At 38.7% G+C, this 19,046-nt stretch overlaps 1 protein-coding gene across 4 annotated transcripts in view; it reads right to left on the bottom strand.

The window, feature by feature from the left end:
* Positions 1–19,046, bottom strand: part of LOC136448187 (protein FAM149A-like) — a 39,223-nt gene that overhangs the window by 12,963 nt on the left and 7,214 nt on the right. Inside the window, exons 1-2 of one of the 4 annotated variants that reach the window (XM_066447386.1) lie at positions 15,819–15,938; positions 1,387–1,630 (exon numbers count right to left, since the gene is read on the bottom strand). In XM_066447386.1, the coding sequence (XP_066303483.1) occupies positions 1,387–1,630; positions 15,819–15,901 (327 nt within the window). In that variant the 5' untranslated portion in view covers positions 15,902–15,938. Of the gene's footprint in view, positions 1–1,386; positions 1,631–1,885; positions 1,991–6,736; positions 7,060–15,818; positions 15,939–19,046 lie in introns of those variants that run through there. The other 3 variants (XM_066447387.1, XM_066447389.1, XM_066447388.1) reach the window with 3 other exon arrangements.

The following is a 19,046-nucleotide window of genomic DNA, read 5'->3' as shown; positions in this document are numbered from 1 at the left end:
TGCCATGTACAGGACCTAATTATATTGATCAAGAGCAGAAAATAGTCCCAAATGAGGTACAAAGATAATGATTGCCCAAGTAATCACCATCAACATTTCCTCAAAAGACTACTAACTTCCACATTAAGTCAATTTGAAAGTACATGTAACTTAAACCTTTCCTGGCAATTATACTTTCCAGTATTTGTTAATCTTTCCAAATGAGATAAAACAGACTCATTTAACCAAATCTTCGTCTCACCCATGTATCTCAGTGGTGGTGTTTTTGATCATGAATTTTGACCTGGTACAACTAGAAATTTCTTCATATATCTGCAGATCATGATAACTAGACGCAGATGTGTGATGATGCAGTGTAAAATGTGTACAATGTAAAAGACATGCAAAGGAGACAAAACAACACATCTTCTTGGATATTGTGAACTCTTCCCTTGGAGAAAGCCATGAGAATGATTAATGCAGGTATCTCACTGGACGTGAAGCACGTTGGCGACCTCGCTGCAACTGAGCGATTTGATAGGGCACTCAACAAATTTCATTGATAAAAAACGAATGTTTTTACGCTTTGTGCATTTTGTTGTCTTTTGGTCATACTTGTACGTTTTGCATGATATTCACATTATAAAGTCAAGGATAACACAAATTCAATTTAGGACACAGCAAGCCTGCCAACGTGCTCAGCTTCAGTGAGAGACTCGCTTAAATTATAGTGTGCTTCAAAACAGGGTTATAATCCATAAGTGCAGCTTCATTCAACATTAAGAGCTTTAGTCATTTCTGAAGAACGCAAGGCTATGAATTATGCACAGGGGTCACTGACCCAAGCCTGCTCAAAAAGGTGTTTTCCAAAAAAGGTGTGCACCAGTGACGATCAATCAAAGGGTGGTTTGACATTTGTGTAAATTAATTTTTAGGATGGGTAAAATGATGATATAGTGCTGTTGTTTACACCCTTGACCTTGTACTGCCTAGTGGCACATACAATGTAGGTCAGCAAGTTTCCTTGCTGTTTTGTTGCAGGGTACAATTTTACAGGAAGGGTTTGCTACCCCTTCCCCTCTTTAACGTGTTCGAAGCACCTGCTGGAACACAGGACCCCCATCTTACGTCCCTTCCAAAAGACGGGTGCAGCCCCAATTGCAACCTAACAATCTAATCACAACCTAATGGACAAGTAAGTCCATGGACTGATAGTTACAGCGTATTATCATGCTGCTTTTTCAGATTGTATCTATTGCTTTGCTTGTGACTTGTAGCCTGTGTAATATATGTTTTGCTACATGTTCTGTACTGTTTTACGTGTGGGTCACAACATCAGCAATAGCTGCCTGTGTCCCACGTGTATTGTACCGTAGCAATTCTAAATCTAATCGAATCCATACTTACATCCTCGCCGAACGAGTACACGCTCTCCGACCCTGTTTCTGTCGTCCATCCGTTCGACGCAGAGAACATGCTCTGGTCGATGGTCGGCGATGACCGCCCGCTGCTGCTCTCGACAGACGGCTCGACATTGTACTGCCGTATCGCCTCGTGTACGGTCCGGATGTAGTCATTCGGGAGGTCATCCTCCGGCTTCTCCGGCAGAGGATGGTGTGAGATCACCTGGCTTCCTCGCGAAATTCCCCGTCTATACAAAACAGAAGAACAATTATGCATTACATTAGTTATACATTATATCACATTATGATTTACAATGTTCATGCCTGTGCTGATTCTTATGTTTATCACTGTCATCATTGTAGGGAACCCTTTCATGTTTCCAACATTTTCCACAACTGTGGAAAGAGGTCGCCCCAGGTACAGAGCATATGCAGCTGCAAAACAGACACGAGTGCAGGTTTCACAACGACGTGCCCACAGCATCAAAACCATGACTACTAACCCACAGAACATGCCCATACTGCCTCCTCATTCCCGTCCAAACTGGAGTGCATCTTCAACGACACGAGCACATTGCACCTGACAGGATAGCTCTGTCCCTATAAGGCCAGAAATCCCTCTATACCCTTTGACCTTTTATCTGACAATGGCCAAGGTCGGCCCTGCCAGGATGAATCAAAGTTACTCCTCATTATCCCATCTTCTTGGCTTCAGGATGGTAGCCGCTGATGCAGCAGTGTAATCCGTAAATGATTTCTCGTCATGACAACACAACAAAATACGGGCGTTCCCGGGCCTATTCTCCAAGCAGAGGAAGGGCAGTGTTAAAAATCCTGGCCACTACTACTAGTCCCCCCATCGAAAAGCTCTGCTTGGAAAATACCCAAGCCTACTTTTGTGGGCAAAGTGGCACGTCTTAGTACCCGTATCTGCTTACAGTTATACCAAAAGTCAGAGTGAGCTTCAACAATTGTTTATTTCCTTATGTGTTGATTTTACTTTCAATAAAATACCAGCGTAGAGCACGCTTTTTGTACAGTATGGGACAGTAAAGTTTTCAAAAAGAATTTACAGCAATAGTGATGGTTAAGTGTTACAACTAAAGTACCATGTGCAGTTTGCTCATTTTCAGCCAGAGAATGTCAATACTACGCTCATACTCATAGCAATATTTGACATTACACTGAAATATTACTGGAAATTCCAATGCAAACAAAGGTTACTATTTCAATTTCAAACAACACACATCGTAACTGTAACAGTAGGTGGAAAGACAGAAGGCCCGCTGAACTGTGACAGGTTAACCTTTATCTGCCTCCATTTGTATAAGTTACGGGTTAGGCAGTGGGGAGAAGGTTGAATAAATGTTGTACTATTTCATGGTGGTATGAACTGTTTGTAGAATACCTAAAATGCAGAGTTCTGACTTGGAACAAACATGTTGTCTTGACGTTGTAATAAGAATTGGGATTGGGTACTGAAATATGGCCTTGTCGCACAGCAGGAAAAACAATTGGCTGACGAGTCTGCGAGCTCTAAACGATATTTTTGGCAGTAACATGCCTGCCGTTCTCTTGAATATTGCACCTTTTTAGAGATCGGCTGAGCCCTGTGTACAGTGTGATAGGATAGCTTTTCAGGTGAATAATATGCTCGAGTCTCAGGGAATTTTGTAATTTGGCGACCTTCTGGCTATCAACAAATATGGTGGAAGCTCGTCTAATGTGTGACAGGGGTTTAAGAAATATGGCAACATCCTTGTTATACTGAATGTTAGGGACACAAAAATACCAGCACAGGAGCTCCATTCCTAAGCTACGATTACATCAGACAGTGTACATGGCGTCACCCTTCACACATGAATAAATATTACATAAGGAACAGGAATGCAGAGATAAGCACTTTATCTGTGGCTTTACTGCCTTTAGAATGTTGCACTTGTGCCTGGCCCAAGCATAAACAACCTGGCTGAAATTCCAGGCCCGGTGACAACCCCACAATCATGGCTGGCTTGCTTTCTATAGAAACACAACTTATAGAAACATGACTTATTCATTTCCATCACGTTTCCATCCACGTGAAATCCCTACGGCTTTTTGATACGGTAATTGTCTGCGCAAGAGGCACGAAGACGTCCCATTGAAACTGGCACGCGTAAATGATTCATACGTTGCCAAAACATGAACTTGTTCCAATGGTTGACAATTGTATCCATACAGATGCAAGCGAAACCATGGATACAGGCTAACACAGGCATATCTTTACAGATATGTGCTATGCTCTCTGATGGCATTTTACTCAAGTGAAAACAAGACTTTCAGATTGTACAGTTGAGGGTACTGTATTTGAAAAAAAATGCTTCTATTTTATCTTACTAACTTATTAGTAATGGACATTTATATACAGGAACGCTTTAGGAACAACGGAAGAAATGATAACTACATTTTGGGAAAGATCATATCATAAAACGTTTGACCATTGTTGTGCTGCCTTAACAAAGGTTTGCATTTTCCGAGCTCTGTCTGGTTTTCAATGTTGACTTTGAGTGTTTTCTTCTACTTTGAGGGGCTAAGATACACCTCAGTGCACAACAGCTTCTCTATACATGTCATCACACACCTGAGGTGGCTCCCAGAGACTAATACTCACCCCCAACAAAACTACATGTAAAGCCTGTCTGTCCACGGACCCTCTCCTGTTATACACACATCCTAATCCAAACCACCAAGGGTATAGCACAGACACTTTTCAATTTTTAATGAATACCCTTTGTTGCAAAGGGTAGATAGATGCCAGCACATTCAAAACCTTTCAATGTCATGTTGAATGCCTATGTGTGGAGTGCTTTTAACATACAACCGTCAAGTTAAGTCTCCATGCTGTTATCCACAAACCCACCAAACCTGTTCCACAAGAGTACAGCGTGAGAACTTTTGCTAGCTAAAATAGACACACACGCAACGGATCACAAAATGTATACATAAATGTAAGATGGCTAGAGATAATTAGAACATAGGCAGATGTTCCCAATATGAGCCAGAGGTAAAGACAGTGGAAACAAAGAGATCTGCCAGAGAATGTGAGTTCTACATAAAACAATTCTAAGTAATATCTTTCCCAAATCAAACTAAAGTGACCAGTGCCGCTGGTGTTGTGTGATCAGAACAAGACGAAAGTCATATTAAAGTAAAACATTTCAGGGGAACCTCCATGTATAAGAAGATACGTGATACCCTTGCAGTTGCTTAGATTAGAAAATGTTTAGGTGTCTTTCAAACTATGCTGCTCCAGGTATCTCTGTCAGACAGTTAACACAGCTGCTGTAAGCCTCAGGACCTGTGCCCCTGTAGTCAGCGGGGTGTAGAGGGTCATCCCCCTTATGTTGTCTCTTCCATTTGTCATGTTACTAGTCAGGGATAGCCATGCATGGCATAACAAAGACGGCAGCAAGCCAAGTCATTAGCAACACTGGCTATAGTAGCACACATTTACTATTGTTTGATAAATTGTAGAGATCTGTAGCTACATGTATGGCTTATATCTTCAAAGGACTTCCTGAAGTTGATATATATATCATGAACAGATCCTCAACTATAAATAGCGTCCTGTCAGTTGCATACTAGTAACACTTTTATCTTTTGTCTCCATTTATAAATGTAGCAAAGAGGATCTTAGGGGCATAACATATAGCCGGGGCTAAGCTTATATAACAGCTGAGCATTAACATTTACATTTACAGACTTATGTATGGTAGAGGTTTACCAGGAAAGGATTACTAGAAAGATATATCTATATCATAATGAATTAAAGGAATTGATACCTAGAACCTGATCGTAAGAAAATCATTGTTTATCTATAAATGTTATATAAATGTACAGTATCAAACTATGAAAGGACGACTTCTTACTATTAAGCCTTTCCTAATTAGCTTGCCAAACTGAACATTCTGAGCATATTATTACTTCAGCTACAGGTATGATCATTATGAAGCAGACTCTAAAAAACATGCAGAATAGCATCAATAGAAAAATACAATAAAAAAAACAACAACAAAACAACAGCTGCATTGACCATCCTCATCTTACCAACAAGCCATACATCATCAAATTCTGATGAATGAACCCCATACAAAATGGACATGTTGGTTATAGCTTAGGCTTCACTTACACCGACTATTTTTGACATATTTCGTCAATATCAACAGGAATTTCCTATATTACAACACTTAAATCTTTTCAGCATCGACTGCTAATAGGGACAAATATTCCAATTTGATATTTTTACTCAATAAACGTTTATTCACCATTCAAATTGTCCCTTTAGATCGTAAAACCCACATTGAATAATAATTCTCAGATGTCCTTGCTCCAGAGGACACAGTGTAATTGGTATGTGTGTAGAATCTACCAATACCTAATGCCAAAAAAATGACCCTATGATGGGGGAGCCTGGATGAATTTTGTCATTTCATTGTGGCTATCCAGCGTACTTGGGTTGGCACGAGGAACCACATCATTAGTAGATACACAGAAATCATTACGGGTCTGCCGGGAAAATCTAACCTAATACCATCACAAAATAGGTCAGACGGGTTAATTCTGAGAATCTGAAGGCTTGGTCACCTTTCCCATCCTGGTCATACTAATGGTCTGTTTTCAGTAAAAATGATTTCGCTTGTGGAAAATCTGACATCTCTATTTGAACAGGCAGATCACCTCCAAACTGAAACTTACCTTAAGTGAATGTGCAAACCTAGGACTGAAAATAGAGAATTCTATTTGGGGAAATTTCCACTAATTTCTGGGACAATAGTGCAGTGACTCAGGAATACATACCAAGAAATGATCCTGATGTCTATTCTATTGAAAATGTCCACATAATTTTAGCCATTACCACACGGCTGCAGTCCCCAGATTTGAATTTTGTTTCCATCCAACTCACTGTTTGGGAGCCCATGGTGTTAATTTTCCATCTTAAATGTCATTTTGAGCTTAGTTAATACATTTTTATCAATTTCATGTGAAGTTCACATTTTGGGGACAAACGGTGAATTCTTAGTCCCGGGAAGCATAGACTGGTCCTGGAGGCAGCCCTGTCCATTACAATGTACATGAATGAAGGGTGTAGACTAGTATTCTAGTATTCCAGTCTCCATGGAAAACCCTATTCATTCAACTGTTCTAGCGGAATTCTGATAGTGATCTCAAGCTATGTGCATGCTGAGTATCTACCCTTCAACTCGACCTATCATATTGTCATGGCCAGACAATCAATCTATTACAAAAGCACAATGTGGGAGGAATAAAAATTTCCCATTCCAAGACATAGCACAACATAGGATAAACATCCTTACCCTTCTACGATGAGAAAAACCCCTGAATGGGTGGAGGTACCGGAGCTACAGCGCATGATTTTCCATCCCGAGAACACCATGGGCCAGTCTATCTGTGTGACCAGTCAGGATAACCAGCACCATGTGGTGTGTGGCACCTTGCGTGCCCTGGATCAAATGAAGCCTCTCCACTCAGTCCTGCTACACATGTACAGTTGCCCCCCCTCCTCTGTCAGAAGCAAGCCTAGAGGCAGTACTGATCACTACGAAAACTATGACATCAGTAAGGGAATGGGCTCAGTGTATCCACACCCTCCCGCCATCTCCACATGACTGCACAGGACTGCCGCACTGACAGCTGACAGGTAAACAAATCCCAGCAGGCATTGCAATCCAGATGGGCACTGCAAACTGATTATTTTTTCTCCCAACATTGATATACTGAGGGCAGGATTTCTGTAATTTAAACCAGCTAGTCCCTGGGCGATCATTATTATCACATAGGTATAATTACATGGCCAGAAATGATATACGATCAAGGGAAAAAGAGGAGCATGTGATTGGTCAGAAAAAAAAACGTATTCCATACATGCATTACCATCACGATTCAATATGTGTTAACAAAAACCATTGTAACAATATCATAGATTCTTTATTTCTATGGCTTATCCGTTTATGTTCAGGAGAATTGGTGAGGTTTTGCTTGGGTAGATGACATTAAGTATCCCAGACAGAGGACTGTTTTGTGAAGTAATCCCCAGTTTGTTGAGAACATTCCGAGGGGAAGTGTACATCCCCAGTGCAAATTCTTCATCACAAGTCTGGAGCAATTATCTGCTGGATGTTGTGTTTTCAGCTCAGAGGCAGACACAGGGCTTAACAGCCCTTTTCTCTGTCTGCCAGCAACAAACCACTCCCACAGCCCAGCCCACCTCCGTCAAAGCGTAGAAATACAAAATAAAAACAAAAACAAAAATATTTGATGGACGTGCAACTATTCTCTCATTGGTTGGACTGCTGATTGCCATGCTATCATTGGTTGAACTGGTAAGGCAATTTTTTCTGACACTCAGAATGGTCTGTCTATTTGGTGAAGTTGTCTGGGATCACCTTATTCAACAGAGGCAATGTTAGAAATGTTTTTTTTTTCAAAATTACATTGTGTCACCAATATCTGCACAAGAAAAGTTAAGTGAACTGATTTTTTAAATCTAGAAATTTGCATTTTCCTGCGGTTTCAGTTTTGCAAACTACAGGTGACAGGTGGGCATGACTCCACTTAACAAGAACAACATCAGTTCTATTCTGGTCCCAGAATGTGATGTGCCAAGCTATTTCCACCCCCAGAGGATAACAACAATTTTGTTTGGAGTGAAACTTAGAGTAAACAAACCTTTATATGATTTAATGGTTTGTTTATTAAATGTCTAGTAGAGTGTCGTGACCATAACATGCCTCTCTTGTAATCACAAACATGTCTATTAAAGCTTGTGGAAACCTGCCATGCTCTTGAATATGTCTTTTGCATTCTTGGTCTCCAAGCAGCAGAGTATCAACTTGTACACATATTCCATTGCGCTGAGTACCAACGTGAGTCTAAGTAAGTGAGCAATCAGACAAGGCTTCCATAAGACCTAACATAGGGGGTTCTGTAAATAGTATGGAGCAGTGTTTTCTTCATCTTGATAGATTGAGCAAACTCTGTATCTTTAATCTGTATATCTTTCTGAATTAGTGATGACTAGGTAACTGTTACTGAAAGGGGCACCAAAGTAATATGAGGACCCGAAAACGGGATTTTGAAAGTCAATTCATTTAGTCATTTCTATACATGATTAGTTCAAACAACATTATCGTAATGTACAAGCAGCGGTGTCCATGATACAATGTGATGTGAGAATTCACAGAAAATTGTTGCTGGGGTTTTTGTGCACTCACGAAACTAAGGGAATCATCGTATGCCACGTTTTTGCAAGGTTTTTTTTAAATGTTCAAAGAATGAAGTTATTACCCAAATGAGCTAAACAGTGCTAGTAAATGTCACTTTCATGAAGATTTCAGAATCTTTTGTTATTTCTTGCCCCTAATATTGCTTTGGGCCACTTTAAATGCTGGGCACACTACTACGTATGTCATAGGAGGAAAAAGAGAAAGCTGCGAAAGGGCATGACATCACCAGAGCTGTAATCTAACCGCAGTGCCAGTAATTACCACATGGATGATAATGGTCCTAACCCATGTACACACCAACAATAATCACAATACATTATGTTTAAATAGCCCTAATTTCTGGGACAATTTTCCTCTAAACATTATGATAAATACACTAAATAATTATCTTCTACCAGCTGAAAAGGTATTTCTTCGGTGACAGGGAGTCTGATCAAGGCAATTGCAACCAAAGTAAAAAGCCAAGAAACCAAACTTGAGGCGAAAAGCCTTTCAAATTAATGGTAGGTAAGATTTCCAATGATCTCAAATTTGTGGTTCATTCATCTTTGATGAGTTGGGATGCCGTCCTATCTTTCACCACAGACCATTACATAATGATCCAATTATATCCAATTAGTGCTGCTTGATAATTCATGACTGTGAGATGTACATTTTCAGACAAGGAGTAGAGCAAGCCTCAAAGGTTAAAACATCGTCCCTGGTCACAGTCGAGATATAGTTGTCCTTTGAGATGTACTTAAAGAAATATAAAACTGCAAATAACATGCCTTAATCTATAAGTAATATAAGTTTCGGACCTGTACCTAAAATTTGTTTAGGTACATTTTGTAGGTAGCTATCCAAACTCTGTGTCATTTGTAAATCTATAAGATGTGGGTTAATAGGGACAACATGGTAAACTAACCAAGGATGGTTTGAGCTACATTTATCATTTTCACAGCCATAACTGAATGGATGGCTTGTCAGCACCAAGGCAAGGGAGGTGTCATGCCTGTACCTCTTTACTTGCAAAAATAGGCATTACTACGGAATGTTGCAAACTATTGAACCAATGTTATTCCTAAAATCCAACGGATCAGCAGAATAGAAAGGTAACCTCATGTCCACAGAGACCAGGCATTATTCCGTCAAATCCCCCAGGTTGTATCCAAGAAACAAACGTTAAAAACATCATATTTTATTCATACAATTAACTACTACAGAGGCGGGCGTGCCTGATTTGCTGCACGCTCTTCTTTTCTTCTGTACAATTACAGAATTAGGCAGCAAAACGGAAGGCAAGGCCATGGTACATCTGTGTGTGTTGGCATTGCGTGTGGTGTTCTAAAGGAAAATGGTAAAAATACAAACAGCATAACCTTGTCTGTTACGTGAGTCACCATTACAATGGTGTGTATTTTTTCGTAGAAAAAAATAACAAAAACTCCTCACAGAGATTACCTCAGTGTATCTTAGGTTGATATTGTATAGCACAGGGCATATAAATCATGAGGTCCATTGTTGGTTCCATAGAATTTCATTTCAAGTCTGGAACTAGTTTCTTTGGATTTCTTTGTTAACAAAAACAGTACAAGTATCCAAACAAAAAATATGCTGGGACAAATAGTTTTGCATCACAATCCATTGAGATATCTTTGAATTGCAAGAACCTTTAAAAATGTAGAGCTTTAGAGCTTTACCTATTCATGCATGGATGTCAGAAGTTCATGCATACTTACATTATCAACAATAGCATTACCAACAATAGTAATGGTCATACCGAAATGTCAGTGCTCTATTTTTAAATGTGACGTTATCAATCATTTTTGTTCATGATATTATCAATCATTGCCTGAAAAACAGGTCTACAATCACTTGCACACATATACTGCCACACACACACACACACACACACACACACACACACACACACACACACACATATATTCACACACACTCATACATTGTAGACAAACACACATAGATCAACACATGGGTTTTACTCTTCATTCCACTGTGTATAATCCCAAGTTATGGGATGATTTGTAGTGTGAAAATCGAAAATAATACAACGTTAACTTCCTACAAATCAAGTAGTGAAGCGTAATTGACCAAAGCAAAAGCTTGTATCACTTTTAGTATCTTATACACAGTCACTTTGAAAGCTAGGCTGTAGGAATATAGCTACAGTGCCTCCTAGCAGGATTACTGTAAAGTGCATGAACATGTAGGTCATGCTAAAAAGAATCACCAAGGCAACAGGAAGATCTGAACAAAGGCAGGAAATGCCCCTATGATATTTCTATCATTTACAATGGTAGCTTATCCAGCAGTTCAATTTGCTCCTTTGCTTGAATGCATAACCTTGAACACCTTTGTCTAAGGTAGCGTTTTGTCTTTGAGTCTTGCTAAAAAAAGACCTTTCCTACAAAGAGCTAAGAACAAAAGAAACTCATGTGACATGGTAAACCAAGTCCTAGCGCATTTACACGTAAGCCAACACAAAACATGACCTGTGGACGCTAGTTCATTTTGGGACATTGTTGCTTTAACTTTTTTCTATCTTTAGATGTAGCATCTCATGTCTTATATCAGAAGGAGTCAAATGGTAATCTTACAAATGGCCCAGGTACCTTTTGGCTTTTGACTAAAAATATTTACATGTTTTGAGCCAGATAACTTAGTTAATGAGTTTCAAAACTTAGTTACTGCAATAGGAATAATTGACTTTACATAGTAACGACCTATTCAGGGAAGGCAAGAAGGGGGAGTAGTTTGCTATATTGGCTATGGAGTTGTTTTAACCAATCTATTTCAGTTAAGACATATCCTTGAGTACCCCAAACTATGAACAGTAGTAGAAGCTATCATGAAATATATCAAACCCTAAACTTGCAACATAATTTTGTGTGTAGCAAAGAATGAATTCTTTATAATTATGAGACCACTGCTGAAAATGCCGGAGCTTGCAAAGGAATGTTTTTAAAAGTATTTTTATACTTAAGAAGACATAGCACATTTTTCCCCTGAAAAAAGATAGCCTAAAATACGACCAAAATTATTAAATTTTCACGGGTATGAAATCTTAATGTGGAAGAAATTCTTATCACTGGTTAGGTCCCCTAAGGAAGGGTAATGAAAATTGAAAATTGGAAAATTGATTCTAAGCCTTGTATTTTAACTTGATGGGCAAATGTACAGTTTCACTGGTATTTTTGCTACAATTTTCATAGATATGGCATGGAGATATCGGACTTCAAAGTTCATCAGATTTTCCCATTGTCTTTCCAAATTCAAGTGGATCTATGCTTTGTAAAATGCACCAGTGTTGGTACATGTAGTACAAAACATACATGTACGTGTGTGTCCAAGGTTGATTGGTTGTCGTGACTGAACCTTGAAGTCAGCTTAACTGGAAACAATGTGTTTAGGCGGACGTGGCTAGACTTGTAAGGAATTTACGGAACATTTGCGTGTGCTGCCTGACAAACCAGGATGTATTCAGCAGGCAGGCGCAACGTTGGCGACACTAAATACTGCAGCCTAGCAACAAGAGTGGCACAAAACATGGCAGCCAGGCACTGGAACCATCCCTCAGCACTGGGAGGCTTTCTTTCAAAAGTTGTTGTCTTTTGTAAAGTACCAAACCAAATAAAAATATGTATAATATAGATACGAATAAGTTACTTGGTGTCCAACATCTTCAAATGCATGTCTTTTGACAAGTTGGTTTGACTTTAAACTTTGAATAACCTTGCAATAGCTACTGATCCCTAAGCATTAGGAATTAAATTCTTTTGTGAAAGATCTGGACCAGTTTATGGAAATATATGGGCCCATGTCATGGTATCAGGTCTGTAACAACTCAGCTGTTGTTATGGCAGTTGAACACTGAGAGGATACTTGGGTAGGAGTCACCTACCAGCGGAGCATAACCTCCACACTTATAGTCGCCTGTGAGTAAGAAACAAAGGCAGCGGACATCCAATATGATCTACAATATACTGCTATTCTTTTCGTCGTCACTCGATACCCCCATGAAATCGCTGTGTTGTACCCAAAACACGGTCACCTAAAAAGTCAATGAGGTGTCAAAGCAAAGCCCTCTTCATGAAAACATGGTGTGATTAGCTCGAACACGGAAAAGCTGAAGATGCCAACCATCTGCACTTCTCTTCTTATGATGTAAATGAAAAATCTTGAAAAATTGAAGGAGCGAATTTGGGCGCTTAACTTTTGATAGAGCATAGCAGCGTCATTTTTAACTGGACCCCCTGTCTCACTTATCCAAGAATGAGTAATGATCGTTAAATGGAAAACCTACTTAATGGGAACTTGGAGCGCACAACGACATTGTTCGTAGGAAATTGACCTATCCATGGGAGGCTGCATTCGCTACTTTGGTGTCCTCTGCGGTTCATTCCTGTCAATGGTGGTGGTTATGTAGCAGGATATGGACACAACACACGCAACAATATGACTCTTTCATGTTTTCGCAAATAACAAAACAGGTGAAACCAATAGCTCTGCTTGGGACGATGGTGTCAGCCCGTATTTCAGACACCCTTCTATGAAATTACAATGATGCACAACATCTTCTTACTATTATAACTTAAAAAATCAAGAAAACATGGAAAATCTAAGTTTCATTTTTCAACTTCTTGATAAAGGTAGTCACATGTCAACTGGAAGTGCAGGAATCATTTACATGTGAACAGTTACTGGCTTAGTGCTCAACAAAACATTGTACTGTTTTGTTTTTTGTTCGTGATTATTATGTGGCAGGACGGGCAAACCCTTATACTAACTCATGACCTTTCGAAGTCAGCACTCTACCGGCCAATAAAGCTCTATATATCATAGCCTTCTGAGGTAACCACGACAAACAGAACAAAACAGATGCCGTGGTGGTATAGCAGGAGGGTAATATCACGTAATGAGTGATTAGAAAAGAACAGGTATATGATATTTACTTACACAAATGTGCTAACAAATATGAGGTGAGTCTCAGGTCAGCAAAGTTTTGATGTTTTCTGTCATCCTATCTCAAAGACACTAGAGACTGATGTAACTATTGAATGAAGAAATAGTGTAGGTATTGTGACAGTTTAGGACAAAGTAAGTGATGATGGTCTTAAAAAAAGATGGTATAAATGGGAAGTATAGCACAAAATGAGTCATCTAATAGATATGACCACAGAGCTTACAAAATGTTATATGAAGCCTTTAAAACCTTGGTAGCTAGGGCACAACCTTTAACAACAATAGAATTGCCTTTATCTTGCAATCAAAATCACAAGTTTTGTACAGTAAACTGTAAACAAGTGACCTTTACATAAACAGGTAAACTACATGATTACAGAGAATGGCTTGTTCATTGTAAATTGGTGTAATTGTTCACACCTAGGTCATGACGTGCCAAAAATGGAGGGAAAAAAAATGTCAATGTACTGTACATAAAACTAAACATCTATCTTGGTCAGTCCCTAAGGGGTAGCTTTGGTTGTATTGTACCACTTTATTCTAGTTATTCATAAAGATTAAATATCACCACAGATTTAGGTGCTCCAAGATAAGTAATCAAACAACAGAATGTACCTTTGTACATTAGAATATGAAGCATAACAGTCACAACCACACAGTGACAATGCTTCAGATTCTTAGCAATTAATTTTAAGTGGCAACAAATTGGAAGTGACTTTTGTTAGAGAAACATGTGTCTATACTGAATTGTTTTTACATGAAACTCCCTGTATGGAGGCAAATTATTTTTTTCACTTTAATTTCAAGATTATAAACTTAAATTTGTTACATTGTACAGTTAAGAGTTACATGTCACTTGAATCACTCAACACATGATGATATCTATTTCTGTCATAACATTTTAGTTATTATAAGTGACTGAAGTTGCTGAGATTTTCAAAACTCCCTACTAGTGTGTCTTTCTAATTCAAAGTAACCAGTGTCATAACCATCGCCATGGTCAACAACTTGAGCCCTGATTATTGTTGATTTGTATATTATTGGTGGGTTACCAGGCAGGGCTCTACTGACGTCAATAACCATGACAGATTAGCCACATGAATCATGTGGAACAGTTTGCCTTCCACTTGAAACTGTCACATAAAAAATCCCATTTATTTCCACAGGGCAAACATACATTTTACAGGTACGTTCAGCTTTAGGCCTTGCCAATATCATTGGTTGGTGCTTGGATATAAAAAAAATATGCTTAGTGAAGAGCAATATGAAAATGGTATCTGAAGGGAAAGTCTCTTATACAGTCAGATTCAGGTTTTACTACAAGCCAGGGCTCAAAATTCATTTTTGGGAATAGGTGCATTTGTGCACCAAACCTAAAAATCTAGGTGCACAGAAAGAGCTTTGGGTGCACAAAATAAAGTAAAGGGTCAGCAAAACATAATTACCAACCTTACTGAACTTCAATTTGAAATTCTATAGCTAAATACAAACTTCAAATTTTTATACACAGGCTATATTGCCTTTTTGAATACTTAAATTTCAAGAATATTCTATATGCTAGTGTACAATAGTATCTAAAAGTTTAACATATAGCCTACAAAAAGATCTAGATGCACTGGTTCACCCACAGTCAAAAATTAGGTGCACAATTTTGAGTGCACAAAGGTGCACATGCACCCAGTATTTCAAGCCCAGATAAGCTCTCTGTTTTCACATGCATTTTCGTACTTAATTTTCACCTTTTCCTGGTATTCAAATAAGCACAAATTACTGGTACTTATACTAAGTGTTACATTGTTCTTCAGTTGGGATGACAAGCCGGAAGTCCTGTGTTTGGTTGGTGCTCAATCACTTTAAAGAACTGGTGCTCTGACCTAATTCGAGCGAATGGCATCGTACTACCTGTCATAGAAAAAAAGCGTTCTATCACAGGTAATACATCAGGGCTGTCTCCAGCTTTAATTTTTTTCCGTCCCTTCTTTGTTTAGGAATGCATGTTGTTAATTTTGTTGTTGAATCTGCAATTTTAAGCTAACAAAAATAAATTTTCGCCAATTTGATGTCATACAGTTCAGAATGTTTGACGAATGGGGGGAAATTCTTGTGCATCCCAGCAAACAAAGTTCGGTCCCAGGACGGGTCCTGGAGACAGCACTGGAATACATCGAAGAGCTAGGGTATAGCTTACCTGGACTCCTCAGAACTGATGTTGGTGAGAAATCTTTGGATCAGGAAAGATTTAGAATCATGATGTCGTTTGCAAATCTTCATGTTGAGAGAAAAATCAAGTCCAGCACTGGTAAGTTAGGCACCAGACAGTCAACAAAGTCATGGAAACTTAAACTTTTCCTTCAGATGAAAGGAGAGTAGCCCCTTCTTTCTTATAGCTTGCTACAAAATGCGTTCTCTGACTGTAGGCGTCCAGTGGGGGCAATGTCTCTACCCTTGACAATTCTACCTTAACCTTTTGCTACAAATGAATACATAATGAGCTACAACAATACATAACTGTCATCTGCTATGAACTGTCTGACAGTGTAAACAAAACTTGAGATTAATTGATCTGAACCATTAAATTTATCTCTTTATTTTCCGTGACTACCATAGCGGTGTGGCGTGCAACGGTAATCTCTGGTTTTGTTTCATGACCAAGAATGGACAGCGAACGATACCCGCTTACGCAAGAAGTGACGCGCAGTCAGCCTTAATGACCATTCTTTACTGACAGTACCATTAAATCATCCTTGACAAAACTGCCTCTGTGTAACTGCATTTGTCACATATACAACGTGTTTAAAAGTTCTCCAGTTGAACTAAAATTGACTAAAACAAACTTAAAAACAAACTTTTGAAAAACAAGCTGAATTATTCTTATTGTTAGTTTCAAACTATGGACATTTATCAAAAGTGTGATTAATCTTATAGCAATTAACATGTCATTTTCTTACTGCAATGTTTTTGAAAACAACTCTTCTTTTCTATAATTTTTCAAGTTTTCAACTCTAGGGTGCTGCACTATCTTTAATAGTAAGAAAAGTCTGAAAATCCTTTCTTTCTCTTCATTGTATGGCTAAGCACACAGTGCTCAAAGAGAATTTTTTTCTTTTATCAACTGATTCAGTTACTATGGCAGTTGCTGGAATTTCATAACATCAATGTAACAGTTTGTACATAAGTGTACTATGTTTAATTGATGTTTGTACAAACTTGTAACCATATCACAAATGAAACGTCAGACATGATTGATTTTCAACTTTAACAAACAGTTAAAAAGTTCCAACTACCGACCAAATTATAGCATGGAAAGTATACTTTATGGTATACAGATTGTAAAAATGCTTTAAAAGACCCATAAAAACAACAGGAAATCCGAAAACATCTTTTGAAAGGGATCCTTGGAAACGGAACAATGAAGTTAGAATTTATCAAACACACAGGTACGTGAAAGGTCAAAGATTTTTCCATTATCTGTTCTGAATGCCACAGTGGGTGAGGTATACCCACCCAAAAGGCTACCTGAATGGTACTTAATGGGCTTGTTTATGGGTTCTTGTATTGTTATATACTCCAACGCGCTTTATGACAGTTATGAACCCACTATCAAAGATATTTATCAGATACTAACTCACAGTATTATCATGATAATAACTAAGGTTTTTCTGCATTTTTAATAGCCAGAATTGTGTATAAAAACACTGCAAAGTTCCATAGCATACACAGACATTTGTGACCCTCAAAAACGCACATCATACTCAAACTTAACGTCAAAGACTATGAGAATTATAACATATGATCCTGTATCTTTTAAAGTTTCAAGTGATTAGTGGTACTACAATACTGTGTTGCTCAACCTGTTAGAACACCGTATTGACTGCATAGCAAACTAAAAGCGCCTCTAGAATATTGTATACTAATTGCTGGATAATGTGTAGTGTACACATAAGGGGTCATTTTTCATCTCTTTTTGACAGCAACTTTGACCAGCTGGGTTAGTTTGGAACAATATATCAAGCCGAGATGACAACAACTGAGAAGCCATAGATAACGCAGTGGGAGGAAATGTACACTCTGAAATAAAAGTGAGAAAGGGGCAACAAAAAAGCAAAACTTTGGAAGGTTATATTATAAAGTTTGTGGTTCAAAACCTGGTGATCTACAAATCCCATCCAGTCACTGAGGAAAGGCAGTGGATGCTAACTGAAACGTCTGACCGTTTCCAAAATCTATCCCGCCGATTGAGTAACTGTTTCATTGTGCATCTTATTACCCGGATGTCTAACCTTCATCGACGTTGTAACCCTGGTTGTAACGTTATGTGTTCGAAAGTTGATTGTTAAAATAGGGGCTGACTTTTGAGCACATCCTTGCCGCTAATCCGTACCACACCCATTAACAAATCAAAACCAAGACGCTCTTGTATGGTGTAATCCTCTGGTGAATTGACAGGGATTAAAATGAGTGCTTGGGCAACTTTTCCACAAAGCTACCAAAACAAACATATTTCTGTAGAACAATGGGAAGTTAGCAACAGGACATTATCCGCATGGTCTCCTATGTAGGACAACTGCGGTGGGGTTTTGTATCACCCAAGACGTAGTTGCAGCTGTGGAGTATTTACAAAACAGTTCAATCAACACATTGTGGATGCATACGGACAAAGAGTAATAAAGTCAAATGGTAATATAGTCCTAATACTAATAGATATCTGAACTGGTCAGGCCCAATGTGCAATTTCAGTATGGTAACTGTTACTATTTCAACAAATGTCTGTGTTTCTGTGCCAATACATCAATAGTATTAGTAAACCAAACAAGCATTCCAGATCCACATTTTGTCATTAATCATGACTCCTTCTGACAGCTCTTTTCTTCCTTTGACACTCTAAAGCGAGAAAATGTTTTGTTTTTCTGGTTTGAATCATTCCAACGTCCCAAGTAAGACTGTTGCATTGGTTGAAATGCTTGTAGGTAGATGTAATAGGTTTTTAATCATAAAACTCAATAGGAGTAGTTGTTTTACATTCACTTGAATGAGCTCCTCCTGACAAAAGCATAACTTTTTTTGCATGTTCAAAATACATTTAAACCATCTACAACATTCTTGATAACTCTTTCTGGACTATTAAATCATCTTTTCTACTAAGTAGTAAGACGACCAGGAAGCTTGTAATGTTATACATGTAGCACTAGCATGTTAGTAGATGTTGGGATTTTATAGGCCTAGCTGTAGTTATGGGTGGCCTTGTCAAACAAACAAACAATACCGTGAATACGATGTGCACCAGCAAAGGTGAAATGATACACATGGCCTAGATTCCACCTGAGAGTCATCAAAGGCTGGCCTACTTCATACCTGTGCTCAACGGAGGGACCAAAGGTTAATGCCAACATCCACCCTGTAATGTTGCAAAGGTACC

The sequence above is a fragment of the Branchiostoma lanceolatum genome, chromosome 14, assembly GCF_035083965.1.
Source record: "Branchiostoma lanceolatum isolate klBraLanc5 chromosome 14, klBraLanc5.hap2, whole genome shotgun sequence".
In the NCBI taxonomy this organism is placed as follows: domain Eukaryota; kingdom Metazoa; phylum Chordata; class Leptocardii; order Amphioxiformes; family Branchiostomatidae; genus Branchiostoma; species Branchiostoma lanceolatum.
This window is presented reverse-complemented; position numbering and strand designations above follow the sequence as displayed.